The sequence below is a fragment of the Engystomops pustulosus genome, chromosome 9 (genome assembly GCF_040894005.1).
Source record: "Engystomops pustulosus chromosome 9, aEngPut4.maternal, whole genome shotgun sequence".
Taxonomy (NCBI): Eukaryota; Metazoa; Chordata; class Amphibia; order Anura; family Leptodactylidae; genus Engystomops; species Engystomops pustulosus.
Window position 1 is genome coordinate 58,321,851 of NC_092419.1, and position 16,531 is coordinate 58,338,381.

At 43.5% G+C, this 16,531-nt stretch overlaps 1 protein-coding gene and 1 long non-coding RNA gene across 4 annotated transcripts in view; both read left to right on the top strand.

The window, feature by feature from the left end:
* Positions 1–4,151: 4,151 nt before the first annotated feature.
* LOC140076773 (uncharacterized) lies at positions 4,152–5,268 on the top strand. Its single transcript, XR_011849652.1, has 3 exons — positions 4,152–4,258; positions 4,694–4,766; positions 5,177–5,268. It is a non-coding gene; the product is annotated as an uncharacterized lncRNA (long non-coding RNA).
* A 10,337-nt stretch (positions 5,269–15,605) lies between these two features.
* Positions 15,606–16,531, top strand: part of ARL13A (ARF like GTPase 13A) — a 213,787-nt gene continuing 212,861 nt past the window's right edge. Inside the window, exons 1-2 of one of the 3 annotated variants that reach the window (XM_072123470.1) lie at positions 15,729–15,746; positions 16,333–16,425. Coding sequence is in view for 1 of the 3 variants with exons in the window: in XM_072123469.1 (XP_071979570.1) it covers positions 15,709–15,746 (38 nt within the window). In the remaining 2 variants the exon portion in view is untranslated. Of the gene's footprint in view, positions 15,747–16,332; positions 16,426–16,531 lie in introns of all 3 variants that reach the window. The other 2 variants (XM_072123469.1, XM_072123471.1) reach the window with 2 other exon arrangements.

Consider the following 16,531-nt stretch of genomic DNA (forward strand, 5'->3'; position numbering starts at 1 on the left):
TGCTGTGCACAGCGCTATTTTAAAGTGATAGCTCTACCTGAGACTATTTACTACTTTATTGGTGTCCTCAGGTGCTGGTATCAATGAAAACTGTTACAGAGAAAGGAGTATAAATCACAAATTACATTTCTATGTTGGCACTTTGCGATAAATAAGCGGGTCTTTGTTGTAGTTTGGGCACTCGGTCTCTAAAAGGTTTGCCATCACTGATCTAGGTGGTCACAGACCACTTTTCTAAAATGTCCCACTTCGTTCCTCTGCCAGGTCTGCCATCAGCTCCTCATGTTGCCAGCTTGTTCTTTCTTCATGTCTTCCTGCTTCATGGACTGCCTCAGCACATTGTCCCTGAACAAGGGGTCCAGTTTGTTTCCATGTTCTGGCGAAAGAAGAACAGAAGATGCAGCAAGGAAAAGGTGCCATTCTGATCTGTGGACAATGGGCCACATGTAGCACTCGTTTTTTCTGTTGTTTTTGCGCCTTTTCATTCAGGCGCACCGTTTTTGTGCCATTTTTGCGACTAAACACCAAACTAGCTGCGCAGCAAAAATAACCAGCTTTCCCTCATCTATCTTACCAATCCAGATGTTTTGCTGTGCCTAATGATATTCATCACTTGCAATGTTTTCATTTAGGTGCAAAAACAGGCACAAAAACACTCCAGCCTGAAGGGTTAACTGAGAAGAAAGCACTGAGACCCTTTGCAGAACAGCTCATTTCTAGCAGCAAAGCTCAGCCAGACACTGCAGACACTAGTACAGATCATACAGACATTACATACACTACAGACAGGAGCTGCAGACTCTATTTACAGTTCATCACCTTCTATTTACAAAACATTCTGCAAACTCAAAGCAAGAGAGAAGAGAACTTTGCAGAAGTTTGCAGACTGTTGCAGATATTACATACAAGTTAACCCCATGTAAGGGCACATTCACATGGCCGTCTGCGGGGACGTACATGCGGCCGCAAATTTGCGGCCGCATGTACGTCCCCATAGACGGCAATAGCGGCGCGGCGCAGATGCGGTGCCACACATGTGTGGCACCGATCCGGCCCGCACACTGCTATTCTCTATGGAGGGAGGAGGGGCTGCCTCCTCCTCCTCTCCAGCACACGGCGGTATGCCCGCACGGCGGGCATACCGCTGTGTGAATGTACCCTAATTCTGCACAGTATCTGAGGGGGATACTGTGCAGAATTACAGGGGTGCAGCAGGAGACCAGCACTGAGGGATTCCCTCTAGGAGAAGCCATTGCTGAGGAGGTCACTGGGTGCAGGGTGTCACACACCTGGGTGCTGCTGTGAGTGTTATCTTCATTCTGGGATGTGGGAGAAGCAGAGAGGAGCTTGTAGCAGGATCTAACATTGTGCCTTAACTGCGCCAAAATTGTGCCTAAACTGTGTTAAAGTAAAGTGATTAATAAGAGGCAGGACATTACCTTATCACAGTTGGTGATAATTCTGGCAAAACAGTGCGCCAGAATTTAGGCAGCAACTACTACACTTAGACGCACAAAAGTGATAAATGTGGCCCAATGTACTCTGATTGCCAAGAACTTTACAACCTATTGTGACCCAGGTGACTTATGGTTATACCCACCAATTGAAAACATTCAGGCGCTCCAGTATTTGGTATAGTGGCATCTGTGCTAAGGACTGTAAAGGTGCCACCCCGGGACAATGCAAGACTTTTTGTACCTTTCTCAGAGAAAGACCACCTATGGGCTTTCTTCAGTTTCCCAGTGTGGAGTATAAAAGTGTATTTTGTAGTACATTGATTTATTTTCAGGTTGGCCAAATTTAGAACAAAAACTCCTGTCAAAAGTTGTCTACAGGTATGAGTGATCAAAAGTCCTGAAAAGTACTCACTTTGGGACTCTTAAAGATCCAAAAGGCTATGGTTGAGACTGGGAAATCATGGAACAAGAGTCTACCATTAGCCATTAGCCCTTCCAGTAAGATATAGGCCAGCAAAAAGAAAGGATTGAGTCTCTATCACATTGTATTTGGTTTGGTTATTAGAATGTAATTATTCACAGTTGCAGTATGGGAGACTTACACACTATAGTATAACCTTAATCAAACTCTTTATGAAAGTATGTTTTTTAATTTTCTCTTCCATTCTAGATAATCTTTTAGGATTTAACTGGCTTCAACCTGGAGATTGGTTGGTGATAAAGAGGCATGTGAGAAAAAGGTATGAACCTGGATTTGATTATGCCTTCCAGGTTCTGTTGACAGCAAGCACTTCAGTAAAGTTAGAAGGAAGACCTAATTGGATTCTTTCAAGTCAAGTTTTGTTGCTTTTAATCCTGTTTAAAAGATTTGATATGTACTAATAAACTTTACAAGGGAAAAAACATCTTAAGTATTGACCACCCATGAAATTCTTAGGTTTGGGTGGCTAAGTCATCCCTTAAAGGATTGGGTTTGTTTTTCTTGTGTGCTCCTTCTATTATTATGTTTTTCACTGCATTTGTTGTCATTTGTTCTGTTAATATCTATGACCAATGAGGATGTATACAGATAACAAATGGCTATTAGGGTGATAGAGCAAAGGGTGGAAGAAAGTGCTCCCCTTGTGCCTATTAGTAGAAATAATTGACCAATAAATGGTGCAAACATTGATTTGAGTATGCAGTCATGACACAGGCCCCCAGGGAATCTGATGAAGCCCCCCAAAGGTACCTGGGTTTTAGGAGACTTTCAGCTCATTCTATCATGACATGGAAGACTCAAAAGGGGGGAATCAAGAGAGATGAGTTACTTCTCAGCATCCATGTTGTCTAGCCATTTTGTGTATCTTCTGCAGTTTATCCAGAAGTAGCTGTTCCCTGAAAGTCAGCACAAGATGAGCAGTACAATACAAGAACATCTCCCCCCATCATCCCCACTCAGATGATAAGGAGCTAGACCACATACAGTATAAAAGAAGAATTGGAATTCTTGCAGAGGTGTTTAGAGACACAGTAAAGTGGGTTAAATACACACACTGATGTCATAATAAAAGGGGTTAATACACAGACATTGTGCCACAGAACAGGGGGGGTTTATACACAGTATTGTCACAGCACAGAAGGTTAATACACAGTGGCAGCACAGGGTGTCAATACACAATGATGTCACAACACAAGTAGTTAATACATAGTAACATCACAGAACAGGGGGTCAGTACACAGTGATGTCCCAGCACAGTGGGTCAATACACAGTGATGTTGCAGCACAGGAAGTTGTCGTCTTTCATAGGGGTACAGTGTTACTGTTTAATTGTTAATTGTTTTTATATTGTCTTGTTTGATCTGTTGTTTTGTGTGTACATATATATATATGTATTTTTCAAATAAAGATAATTTTTTCTTTTGCTACTTGACACGTGTTTGTAGTGAATTTGATATACAGCACACAGTGACACACTGTTAACACACAGTGATGTCGCAGCACAGGGAAGTTAAAAAACAGTGATGTCGCAGCACAGGGAGGTTAATACACAGTGATGTTGCAGCACAGGGAAGTTAATACACAGTGATGTTGCAGCACAGGGAGTTAATACACAGTGTTGTCGAAACACAGGGAAGTAAATACACAGTCTTGTCGAAACACAGGGAAGTTAATACACAGTGAAGTCGTAGCACAGGGGGTCAGTACACGGTGGGGGTTAATACTTGCACTGATGTTGACCTGTTTCCACTTGCTGGCTCCATTGTCATATGTGGCAATTAGCCACATCAGCCAGCATCCATACTTGTAAGGAGGACTGCTCATTTCCAGATCTATGTTGAAACACTTTCCTAAGGACCTTGTGCAAATATCCCCTTTGTTTAAACCTTGCTCTCAAGTCTTTTGACTGTATTTTGAATTAATCCTGAGTGCTACAATTTCTCGTGATAATTAGGAATTGCCCCTTAGGGATAACCCTGTGAAGGGGTAAGGGGTGATGACTCTCCGACCTCAGTAATGAACTAGTGGCAGTTGGTTTACAATAGATTGTTGTAGTCAGTATCCCGCTCTCAGATTTCCTCAATAATACATCCAGGAAAGGCAATTTTGTATCATTCACTTCGGATGTAAATCTTAGTCCAATTGAGTTATCATTTAGACTGTTTACAAAGTTGGAGAAGGACTCTCTCTCTCCTCTCCACAGAACGAATATATAATTGATAAAGTGAAGAAAAACCTCTGACTTCTCTATACCATGGTATGCTAGATCTCCAAACAAAATAGTCTACCCAGCCTATTGGAAACCGGGCCTTCAGGAATGGTAAGACATATCATATGCGTCTGGATTCTTGAGGGCCACTTATTGGTTTTTATTTTTTCCTGTGGCATGCTAGATATGGATAGTCCACTGCAGATTTGATGAGTTATATAGCAATTGGCCTGTGTGTCTATTGTTTTAATGCATATTGAATACACAGTTGTAACTTATTATTACGTGTAATCTGCACCTTGGAAAGCAGTGGAAGACACATGAAAAAATCAGCAGATAAAGCCTACGCGTCTTAATCATGGCCATGATGATGGAGCCATGATTAAGACTATGTCGAAACGCGTAGGCTTTATCTGCTGATTTAACATGTGTCTTCCAAGTTCTTCTCTCAGCCTGGCTGGATGTTTTATAAGCTTGAAATAAAATGAAAAAGTTATTTTAATGGAGTCAGTCTACAGTGGGATCTTTTTCTGTTTTGTGTTGGAGCATAATTGTACCTGAGAAGCCCAGGTGATCCGTCGCACGGACTAGAAATCTCCTTTTCCACTGAATAAAGAAGGTGAGCTGACTTTTTCCTCTATTTTGTGTACTACTGTCTACTGTCCACTCTTATGATGTTCAACATCACCACTACTGTCATTATCACTGTGGGGCTAGCATTGCCTCAAATAAATGGAAGCCAGCAAGTGCATATGCCTTTTCCTTCTCCTTTGCCTAGTGAAGTGGAGGAAGCTACAGTGGCTAATACATTTGTATTGCAGTGCAATGATTTGGACTTAAACAAGCAATGAGAGCATTGCTTGTTGAATTGCACGTTTTAAAAAATATTAAAAAGTAAAAGAAACTGTGAAAACGTGTCCGTAAACAATATAAATTAAATCTGAACCATAAATTAGACCTGCATGGTGAACATGGTGAAAAACTGAAAAGCTTGTCAAAAATGTTGATTTTTCATCAAATCTGTCACAGGTGCTCCTACGACCAATGTTCCGGGTTGCAGGCGCACCTGTGTATCTCCCTGTGCTCCCTCACGCCAGCAGCAGCTCTGCGTAACTAGCCGCACTCTAACAACGGTCTCCGAGCGGATGGATTCGAATGAAGTGGAAATCGTTTCAAATTTCAGGAAGAGTTCTGTTGAGCATGAATCCAAAGTTTATGGTGATTCGTGGGAACATTTCCCCCCCACTTTATTAGCAAAATGGCTGCGAGCAAAAAGTGTTACATGGGGTAGAGAACTCTGGGAAGAAGAAAGGAACACCCTCGATCACATGTGCAGAAATGTAAGTCAATCAGCGACACACTGCATGTGCTGTCTCTAGCGTTTAGCTGCTTATACTCAGTAGCTGATGGAGTGACTTTTGCTCAAAGTCCAGGGTATCTGTTTTGGGGGATCTGTATCCCCCAAATTTCCAGTCTTTTTTGTTGCTAAAGTTGATATAAAGAAATCGGTGTCAAATCAACATAGTTGATGGAGTTATTTTTGCTCAAAGTCCATGGTGTCAGTTTTAGGGTTCTGTTTTCCCCAAATTTCAATTCTTTTTTGTTGCTAAAGTAGATATTATGAAATCCGTGTCAAATCCACATTGCAGGAGGGATTTTGTCTTAAAGTCCACCTCCAGGATTTGTCATTGTGCCACTTTCTCACCTACTGCTGCTGCCGCCACCTCCACACTCTCTCATTGTACTACACTGTGGCCTGCTATGTTGCTGCTAGCACCAGAATTTGTCATTGTGCCACTCTCTGGCCTCATGCTGCTGCTACTGCCGCCACCCACCTATACACGCTGTCATTGTGGCACTCTCTGACCTCCTGCTGCTGCTGCTGCCGCTACCTCCATACCCTGTCATTATGCCACACTGTGGCCTGCCATGTTGCTGCCACCACCAGAATTTGTCATTGTGCCACTCAGCGGCCTACTCATGCTGCTGCCAACTGCCCGCTGTCTCCCTGGAACACATTGTGATTTCCATAATACTGTTTTCACCCTCCACCACTCTGTGATGTTGCCACTATGTTTGGTTTTCCCCTTCATTTCATCTGTCAGAAGGAATGATAAGCTTCAGGATTGTTAGCCAAAAGCAGGAGTGGATACAGAACACAGAGGACATGCAAATATCCCATTTACTGGTCATATCTGTTTTGGATCACTTATTTGGTCAAGTTGGCCCCTGTACGTGCCCATGGAATTGAAGAGTAAAGCGATTCTAAGAGCGGCGGCTGTCATGTGCATGTCATACTAAAACACAGCATTGTTTTAAGACCAAACCAGGCTCCCTATACATATTTGAGCATGGCACAACACAACACCCTACAGGAAGGAAATACCTTTTTTTTAAAAGTGATTCGACACAATTTGATTTGGGGTCGAAACAAATATTTTTGGAAAATTCAGAGAACCTGGTTGAAAAAAACTATGGAATATGATGGCGCTATATAAATAAAGATGATATATTTAAAATATTTAAGTACTTATTTAACAAATGTAAAAAGCAGAGTTTATTGTGTACATTCCTGTATCGATATATCTGACATGTAATGTTATTGAAAAAACTCAATAAAAATTCATATGTTAAAAAAAAAACTGTGCAAACTGCACTATGTGCAGTTTGGCTGTGGAATGAGTAGAGTGCGACAGATGCATGAATTGTGCATGTTCTTCATTAATATGGCGCCCCGTGCACTGCTCTAGAAGTGTGCAGCATTTTTCTTGGTGCACTTTGTTCATGCTGCAAAATTGTGGCACATGGTCCGACTAGGTACTAACACGCCACTTTCTTGTCGGACACAGAACAGAGCAACACAAAACTGGTGCAGAAACTTTATAAATACATGTGCAAACAGTTTTTATGCTCTTTTATTGCAAAATCAGATAAATGTGGGCCATTGTGGACACAAAGGATACTGGGTAACTGAAGTCTTAATGAGACTGGATTGATGATTTCAGTAATAGTAAACTAAACCACAGAGCAAAAAGCTAATTTTCCGTACGGAACCTTGAGACGCCGGTTTTTGGTTGACAACCACACATGCTCCCCCAACACAAACTCAGGATCAGGCAACCGTTTCTTTTTTGACGTCATTGCGTATCTTGGGCTTTAACGAGGTTCAAAAGAGCGCAGTTTAATCGATTCAATAGGATTTGTACTCGGGATTAAACCTATAATTACAATAAAACGTCAAAACTTTGGTGGAAGACTATACTCTGTTGTTCAGGGCAAACTCAGCATGTCTTGCACTATATGGTTATAACTTTTAAACACTTTAACTTACCAAAGTTATTTTAGTTAAATGCGTTCCTAACATTTCCCATTTGTCTGTTTTATGTTTTCATAATTTCATGCAGCTTATAAATCGAACATAGGTTTACCGTATTTACAAGGAGATGTTAAAATGTACTTTTATGGGAATCATTTTTGTTTGTAGAGAAGTATTCCAACAAAGGCAAGAAATGTACGCAGGATAACAAAATAACACATTTTCTAATTCAATTTTATCAACAAAAATACACAGCAATCACAGATATAATTCCAACCTGTCTGTATCAGTCCTGGTGTACACAATTTTGGTTGCCCCTGGACCTGACCTTGGATCGTTTGACTTTAGGGTCGTCAGACATATTGTTCTTCTGTTTGACACTGCACTGAACTGCTCTCTGCATCTACCCCCCGCCCCTTGCATTCCACAGGAGGAGCTCACACACACACACACACACACTGACTTTCTACCCGCAAACAGCAGCGAGAGTAGAGTAAAGCTACAGGCAGATAAGATGTTTATCCAGGGGAAAGGGACTATATAATAGAGCTGACAGTATGTAATGGCTGTGATAGCAGAGGGGAGAATGTCATGTGTGATCTCATGAATCTTATAACTTCTCATCTCTGATCTGTCTCATCTCTCTTTCCAATTGTCAGATACCAATAGAATATTCAGAAGCTAAATTAAGTCTATATAAAGTCCATATAAACCTGTACCCTGACTATCTAACCACATTGTCAGCACACAGAACTAGAGGAATCATTAAGTTTCTGCTTAGAGAGCTCACCGGCAACTCTCTGGAATTTTAAACTGACCAGCCTAGGGAGTGATAGGAGCTAAAACAGCAATAAAACATAGTAAAATTTCTTTCCTGGGCAAACACCTTTAATGAGTTTTGAAATGTCAAATATTAGAAACCTATATATCACTCCATAATCAAATCTTCCTCCCTATTACTATTAGAAACAGATTTTACGAAGATTGTTAACCCTTTATAGTAACTAAACCAAAATGGAGGTAAAATTTAGAATGGTCTGAATTTGTCAGTAATTCGTTAATTTACCCCGATAATATACATATTCACAAAAGATAAAAAGAGAAAACTCATCTACAAATTTACTGTGCCATTTCACCAGAGTGCAGTGACACCCCAAATATGGAAGTTACTTGTTGTATGTTCACACAGCGAAGCACAGAACAGAAGGAGGGCCATGTATTAGCCAGTTTTGCCCTACAGAAGTTATTGGTTTTTAGTTTATTCATGGGCGCACTTTTGTGAGTTATAAAAAATTAGCTTTTTCATTAATATTACCATTAGAGATGAGCGAACACACTCGTCCGAGCTTGATGCTCGTTCGAGCATTAGCGTACTCGAAACTGCTTGTTGCTCGGACGAATATTTCGCCAGGTCGAAAAAATGGCATCTCCCGCCGTTTTGATTTTTGGCGGCCAGAAACAGAGCCAATCACAAGCCAGGAGACTCTGCACTCCACCCAGCATCACGTGGTACACTTACACGTCGATAGCAGTGGTTGGCTGGCCTGATCAGGTGACCCTGGAATAGACTAGCCCCTGCCCGCGCTGCTCGCATCATTCTCTGTCTGGATGCCGGTAGGGAGAGAGCTGCTGCTGCTGCAGGGATAGCGTTAGGGTGTTATATTAGCTTACTGTTAGGCAGGAGTGAGTCTACAAGAACCCAACAGCCCTTGTTAGGGCTAGAATATTTTTTTTTCTTTGCTTGTGGCTGGGCTTGCTGGCACTAGTAGTGCAGCTAGTACCATATTGTGACGAATTTGCAGGGAGACTTGCGAACATTCCTTTTAGCTTTTAGTGACACACATATCCACCTCAAACACCTAAGTGGGACAAAATATTAGGGGTTTGATTGAATTAGGCACAGTCTGCCGATTTTTTTTTTTTTTTCTTCAAAACTTTAAGTCACAGGCACAGCACAAAATCCAGTTGTGTGCTGTCAGTGTAGGTTAGAAACTAGCCATAGCAATCATCATCCTCTTCTGTGGTTGCTGTGTGATTTCTACTGATCGTTTTGTTAAAAAAAAAAAAAAAAAAACACAAACATTTTTTTACAGTTTACACTTTAATTTTGAAAATGTTGAACACGAGGGCTAGGGGAAGAGGACGAGGGCGTGGGCGTCCAACTACTGCAGGGGTCAGAGGCCGTGGTCCTGGGCGGGGTGAGACACCACCTGCTGATGAGGGAGCAGGGGAATGCCGCAGAGCTACACTCCCTAGGTTCATGTCTCAAGTTACTGGGACTCGTGGTAGAGCACTGTTGAGGCCAGAACAGTGCAAAGAGGTGATGTCGTGGATTGCGGACAATGCTTCTAGCCATTTGTCCACCAGTCAGTCTTCCATGCAGTCCACCCATGTCACCGAAATCAGCACTCCTCCAGCTCCTCCACCTCAGCCTCCTTCCCCCCAGTCTGCCCCCTCCCAGGAAAATTTGGCATTTGAACCGGCATACTCTGAGGAACTGTTTTCTGGACCCGTCCCAGAGTCACAAACCACTTGTCCGGTGGCTGCTGAGCTCTTTCCCGATGCCCAGGTTTTCCACCGGTCGCAGTCTGTGGGTGATGATGACATTGTTGATGTAGTGGAAGAAGTGTGTAAAAAGGTGTCAGACGATGAGGAGACACGGTTGTCAGACAGTGGTGAAGTTGTTGTCAGGGCAGGAAGTCCGAGGGGGGAACAGAGGGGGGATCGGAGGATGTTGAGGTGACAGACCCAAGCTGAGTTGATAGGCCGGGTGAACACAGTGCTTCTGAGACGGAGGCGAGTCCTCAACGAGGTTGGAAGAGGCAGTGGTGGGGCCAGACGGAGAGGCAGGGCCAGAACTGGTGCAATAGTGCCAAATGTTTCACGTAGTGAAGCTCCCGTGGCGAGGGCTAGATTTTTGGAAGTCTGAAGGTTCTTTAAAGAAACACCGGATGACCGACGTACTGTGGTGTGCAACCTGTGCCACACCAGGATCAGCAGGGATTCCACCACTACCAGCTTAAACACCACCAGTATGCGCAGGCATATGAATGCTAAACACCACACTCAATGGAACCACCTCCCGTGCGAAAACCACACCTTCGCCTCCACGATCTACCAATGTCTCCATGCGCAGCGTTCAGCTGTCTATACCCCAGACGCTGGAGCGCAAGAGGAAATACAGTGCAACCCACCCACACGCCCAAGCCCTCAACGTCCACATCTCCAAATTACTCAGCCTGGAGATGCTGCCTTATAGGCTGGTAGAGACCGAGGCCTCTTGCAACCTCACGGCGGTGGCCACCTCTCGGTATTCGGTCCCCAGCCGCCACTACTTTTCCCGATGTGCCGTCCCAGCCCTGCACCAGCACGTGTCAGACAACATCATTTGTGCCCTGACCAACGCCGTTTCTGACAAGGTCCAACTGACCACGGACACGTGGACGAGTGCTGCTGGGCAGGGCCACTATGTATCGCTGACGGCACATTGGGTTAACTTGGTGGAGGCTGGGACCGAGTCTGACTATGGGGCTGCTCATATACTGCCGACGCCGAGGATTGCGGGGCCTACCTCGGTCACGGTCTCTCAGGCCTACTATGCCTCCTCCTCCTCCCACCCCTCCTCCAGCAGCTCCTTCTCCGAATTACCATCCGTGGGCATGGCACCATCAGTCGGTAGCTCTAGGCACAGCAGCAATGCCGTCGCTAAGCGACAGCAGGCGGTGCTCAAACTGCTGAGCCTAGGCGATAAAAGGCACACCGCCCAAGAGCTATTACAGGACATCACGACGCAGACTGATCTGTGGCTGGCACCGCTGAACCTGAAGCCAGGCATGGTTGTGTGTGACAACGGCCGTAACCTGGTGGCAGCTCTGCAACTCGGCAGACTGACACATGTGCCATTCCTGGCCCATGTGTTAAATCTCATAGTTCAGCGGTTCCTCAAGACATACCCCAATCTGTCTGATTTGCCCACGAAGGTGCGCCACATCTGTGAGCATTTCAGGAAGTCCAGCACACATGCTGCCACTCTCAGGGCAGCGCAGTGCCGCCTCCAACTGCCTACTCAACGACTGTTGTGCAACATGCCCACAAGGTGGAATTCAACAATAACCATGTTATCCAGAGTTTACCAGCAACGCAGAGCGATTGTAGACTGCCAGATGTCAACTTCCACCAGAACTGGCAGTCAGGTCAGTCAGCTTCCTCACGTCTACAATGAGGAGTGGACGTGGATATCTGATATCTGTCAGGTGCTGAGTAACTTTGAGGAGTCAACACAGATGGTCAGTGGCGATGCCGCCATCGTCAGCCTCACCATCCCGCTGCTTGGCCTGTTGAAAAACTCTCTGGTCAGCATGAAGTCGGAAGCTTTGCGCTCGTCACAAGAGATGGGGGAAGAAGATTTCCTTTTTGATAGCCAAAGCACCCTCAGGTCTGTTTCTCTGCGCATATCGGAGGAGGTGGAGGAGGAGAATGTTGACGAGACAGAAGAGGGGAGCATTGCTCAGTCCTTCACTGTTCAGCGTGTATGGGCAGAAGAAGGAGTTGGAGGAGGAGGAAATGGACAGTCAGGCCAGTGAGGGGAGTGAATTCTTGCGCATTGGGACTCTGGCGCATATGGCAGATTTCATGCTAGGCTGCCTATCCCGTGACCCTCGCGTTCAAAGAATTTATTCCAGCACCGATTACTGGGTATTCACTCTCCTGCACCCACGGTACAAGCATAATCTTTCCACTCTCATCCCTGGAGAGGAAAGGAGTGTGAGAATGCATGAATACCAGCAGGCCCTGGTGCACAAGCTGAAACAGTCTTTCCCTTCTGACAGCGCTAGCGGCAGAGGGCGTACTTCTGTGGGAAAAGTAGCGAGGGAGAGTAGACGAGCAGACAGCTTGTCCAGCACTGGCAGGGGTACGCTTTACAAGGCCTTTACCAGTTTTACGTCACCCCAGCAAGACGCTGTCACCTGTCCCCAGTCTCGGCAGAGTAGGGCTGATCTTTACAGAAAGATGGTGAGGGAGTATGTAGCTGACCATACCATCGTCCTAAATGATCACACAGCTCCCTACAACTACTGGGTTTCAAAGCTGGACATGTGGCATGAACATGTACGCCTTGGAGGTTGTTGCCTGCCCTGACGCTAGCGTGTTGTCTGAGCGGGTTTTCAGTGCTGCTGGTGGCATCATCACCGATAAGCGTACACGCCTGTCGACTGACAGCGCTGACAGGCTGACGTTTATCAAGATGAATAAAACCTGGATTTCTCAGGATTTCCATTCTCCACCAGGTGAAAGAAGCTCAACCTGAATAACCGCCATAACCAAGCCAATTACTTATAAGAACAGTACTACACTTGATCTAGATTCTTATAAGTGCTGTTTGTAGCCCCCACCTGCTTTGAACATTATAATTTTTTCAAAGTAAACGCTTATGGCCCCCAGGCCCATTTTGGGTGGGGAGGAGCCGAGAGACAGGGGCTTGGACAGGCGAAAGCTCGCCTGGCAGCGGACCGCCAGCTCCATCCCAAGATTAGGCAGCCTCAGAGGCATCCATGCATGCTGCCCCTGCTGTTTCCTGTCCATTTTGCTTCCACGATCCTCCACAGCGTCCACCAATGTCTCCATGCGCAACTTTCAACTGTCTATACCCCAGACACTGGAGCGCGAGAGGAAATACAGCACATCATCCCCTTATCAAACGAGCTGTGTCAGGCAGAATTTTCAGGTGTTTCACCAGATAATGGAACTCGGCGCATCTGTCGCCGCCATGCTGGAGACCTGAAGTTGCAATCATAGCAGCGCAATATGGATGCCCCATACTGTCGCTCTTAATCATGGAAGTCGTCTCCATGGCTGCCTCCACATGTCGTCCCCTTATCAAACGAGCTGTATCAGGCTCATTTTTAGGGTGTTTCACCAGATACGTTATGGAACTTGGTCACTATGTCGCCACCATGCTGTGTTATCGACTAAATATACCATCAACCTTTTGTTCACATAGGAAATAATTTCATTGCTTCTTGCTCACCTCCTTTGGTTCCTCTCACCCGCCTTAACCAGGCAAAATACTGATACATACAGTGCTACATGTTATCCTCGCCAAAAGGAATTTTTTAAATTGGTTTGAAGCCTGAGTCCATTTAGGGTATGTCGCCATGCCACTCTCTAGCCTGCCGCTGCTGCCGCTGCATACCATCTTCTATAGTGTCAGGGTCAATTATTGGATGTTTTAGATGCTATCTAGCCTCATTCGGTCATTCTGTCATCGCCATGCTGTTGCCCATAATTTTGGCATAATGGTGCGATTAAGCAGCCTCAGAGGGATCCATGCCCCTACTGTTTCCTGTCCATTTCCGTGGTGTTTACATCATTTTCTGAGGTTTCCAGGTGTTTGGCCAAGCTTTCCTGTGCAGACCCTTGGTCCCCTTGAAAAATGCTCGAGTCTCCCATTGACTTCAATGGGGTTCGTTATTCGAGACGAGCACTCGAGCATCGGGAAAAGTTTGTCTCGAATAACGAGCACCCGAGCATTTTAGTGCTCGCTCATCTCTAGTTACCATGTTGCCATGCGTTTTTTCAGATACTATTTTGGAACAGCTGCTCCCTATTGATCAAAATGTATTAACTTTTGTCCGGGTCAGTATGATTATGGCGATGCCAAATTTCTATATTTTTGCTGTGTGGGGGAAAAAAAATCTTTTGCAATTATGCAAAAGTGGCATAACACTTTTAATTTTTGGTCTATTTAGCTGGTTAAGTATTATTTTCATATAGATATGTTTTTTTGATCATTTTTTATTGCATTCTATGTGGACAAAATAGGTAAAAATCGTTTTTTTGTGGGTTTTATATCTTCTTTTATGCTGTTCATCGTGTGGGTTCAATAATTAATTTTTTTTATTGTAGGGGTCATTATAGACATGGTAATACCTTATATGTGGCATTTATATGGTAATTTAGGGGGTCAGTGAATATCTCTGCAAGCATTTAAAAGGTTAACAAATGCGATCAGAGCTGAATCGCCATCAGGTCCATGATGTTCTATTACAGAATGGAGCACTATCTGTTGATATATTAACATATATATTGGAATAACCAAAGATTTTCTGGCACTGTGTGTACTTAAAGGGGTATTCCCACAAAGACAAGTTTCCTATATGTACTCAGCATAACAAAATAACACAATCTCTAATTCACTGTTATTAACAAAAATGCAGAATTTCACAGATATAAGTCCAACCTGTCTCTATCAATTTCAGTTTCCCCTAGGGCCTAGACACAACCTAGTAACTTATCACTTAGGGTCAGGGAGTGGCCATCTTGGATGAGATTGTGCAAATTAGATTTCTGCAGAAGGAGAATTTGCAAACTGCAAGCTACAAGGAGATAAGTGATCCCGGGGAAGGGGGAGATGAAGCAGAGCTCACATTGTAACACTGTAATGGTCTGTCAGTCTGTGTCTATCAGCCTGTGTGTAATCTCATGCATCTCTGATCTGTCTCATCTCTCTGTGTGTGTCAGTGTGTTAGCACAATGTCAGAAGCCAGATGAAAGTGCATATAAATCCTGTACCCCGATAATGTAACCACATTGTCACCCAACAGAACTAGATGGATAATACAGTAATGTGTCTGCTTAGTGATGCCTCGCCCACACCCTGGGATTTTACACGGAGCAGCATAGAGAGTGATAGGAGCTAAAACAGCAATAAAACTAAGTAAATTGGAAAGTAAGGGGTTAAAAATGAGTTAACGTCACAAGGGGATTGAGATGTGAGAAATTTCTTTTTTGGGGAAACCCCTTTAAATCCGCCCAAAACGTCACAAGATGTGCTCTTCAATGTACTGCATCTCTAATACCTGGTGTAGCTTCCCTGCCTGTTTGGTACGTACCAAAGAATTTTTATGGCAGTGAGCTAAAGAAATAAGAAATTTCATTGAATGTAATTGCACATTTAAGTTTTTGCTGCCAGTTTTTGAAGCCAAGACATGGTGTTAATCATCATAAAAGAGAAGCCATAAGAAATAAAAAAAATTCCCTAAAATGTGTGTGCTATAGTAAATAACCCCCATGGTGTGGCTTTGTTTAGATGCTTTGTAGCTAGCTAATTAGGCCACTGCTCAGAAGCAAGCATCATATCTCTCTACATCTCCAGATTGTATTCCCCAGGGTCCTTGGCTCTCCGCTTTGAGATTAGCTGTATTCTAAAGCAATTAGTCAGGATTAAAGATTAGTATAAGGTGCAATGGAAGGAGCAGTGTGGACGTCTAGATCAAATTTACAGTAAGTTTAATTTTGGTCAACCTTATTTATACAACAATAGTGGGATATTTTGATGGTATATATGTTTATTACTACTTGACCCATGAAGTATAGTTTACCTTTTTGGTGGCTGGAATTTTATTAGTGCAGTACTGTTTTTCTTTAACAAATCTTAGATTGTTTTTCTGCTTTCTTTGTGTTAGTGTTTGTCTGGTTAGTAGCACATCCAACCCTTTTTATTGGAATTCATGAATAAGTTATTTAACTAATGATATTTTACATGTCTTATAATGTTTACCGAGATTTAATGATATCATTTTCTTACACTTGTATGTTTTTGTATTAAGAAAGTTTTTTGACAATTATAAATTTAAAATTTAAATCAATTTAGAAGAGGAAAGTAGAGTAGCTAATAACACAGAATAAGCGACCAGATAGAGCCAGTACCAAATACCACAATAAAAAGTAACAAGTTTTGTGTCTATGTAAAGACTAATACATTCAAAGCGAGATTATTTGAGATTTATAATGAGATTATAGTGAGAGTATTTCATTAAATTAAAACGCTCCAGCATACAAAAAAATTGTACAATCTCTTGTTTTCCAGGGCTCTATTAAGAAGCCAGATGTCTGGTGTCTACAGCACAGACAGATTAAACACGTGATGTCACTGGTCCTTAGTTATATCACATGCAATTTGGTAGGTCAGACTAGGTATTTTTAAACACTGCTGAATAATGTTGATGGACCCCTATGGTCATGTGCACATTCACTGTTACTTGCAAACCGTGTCATCATAAAACACA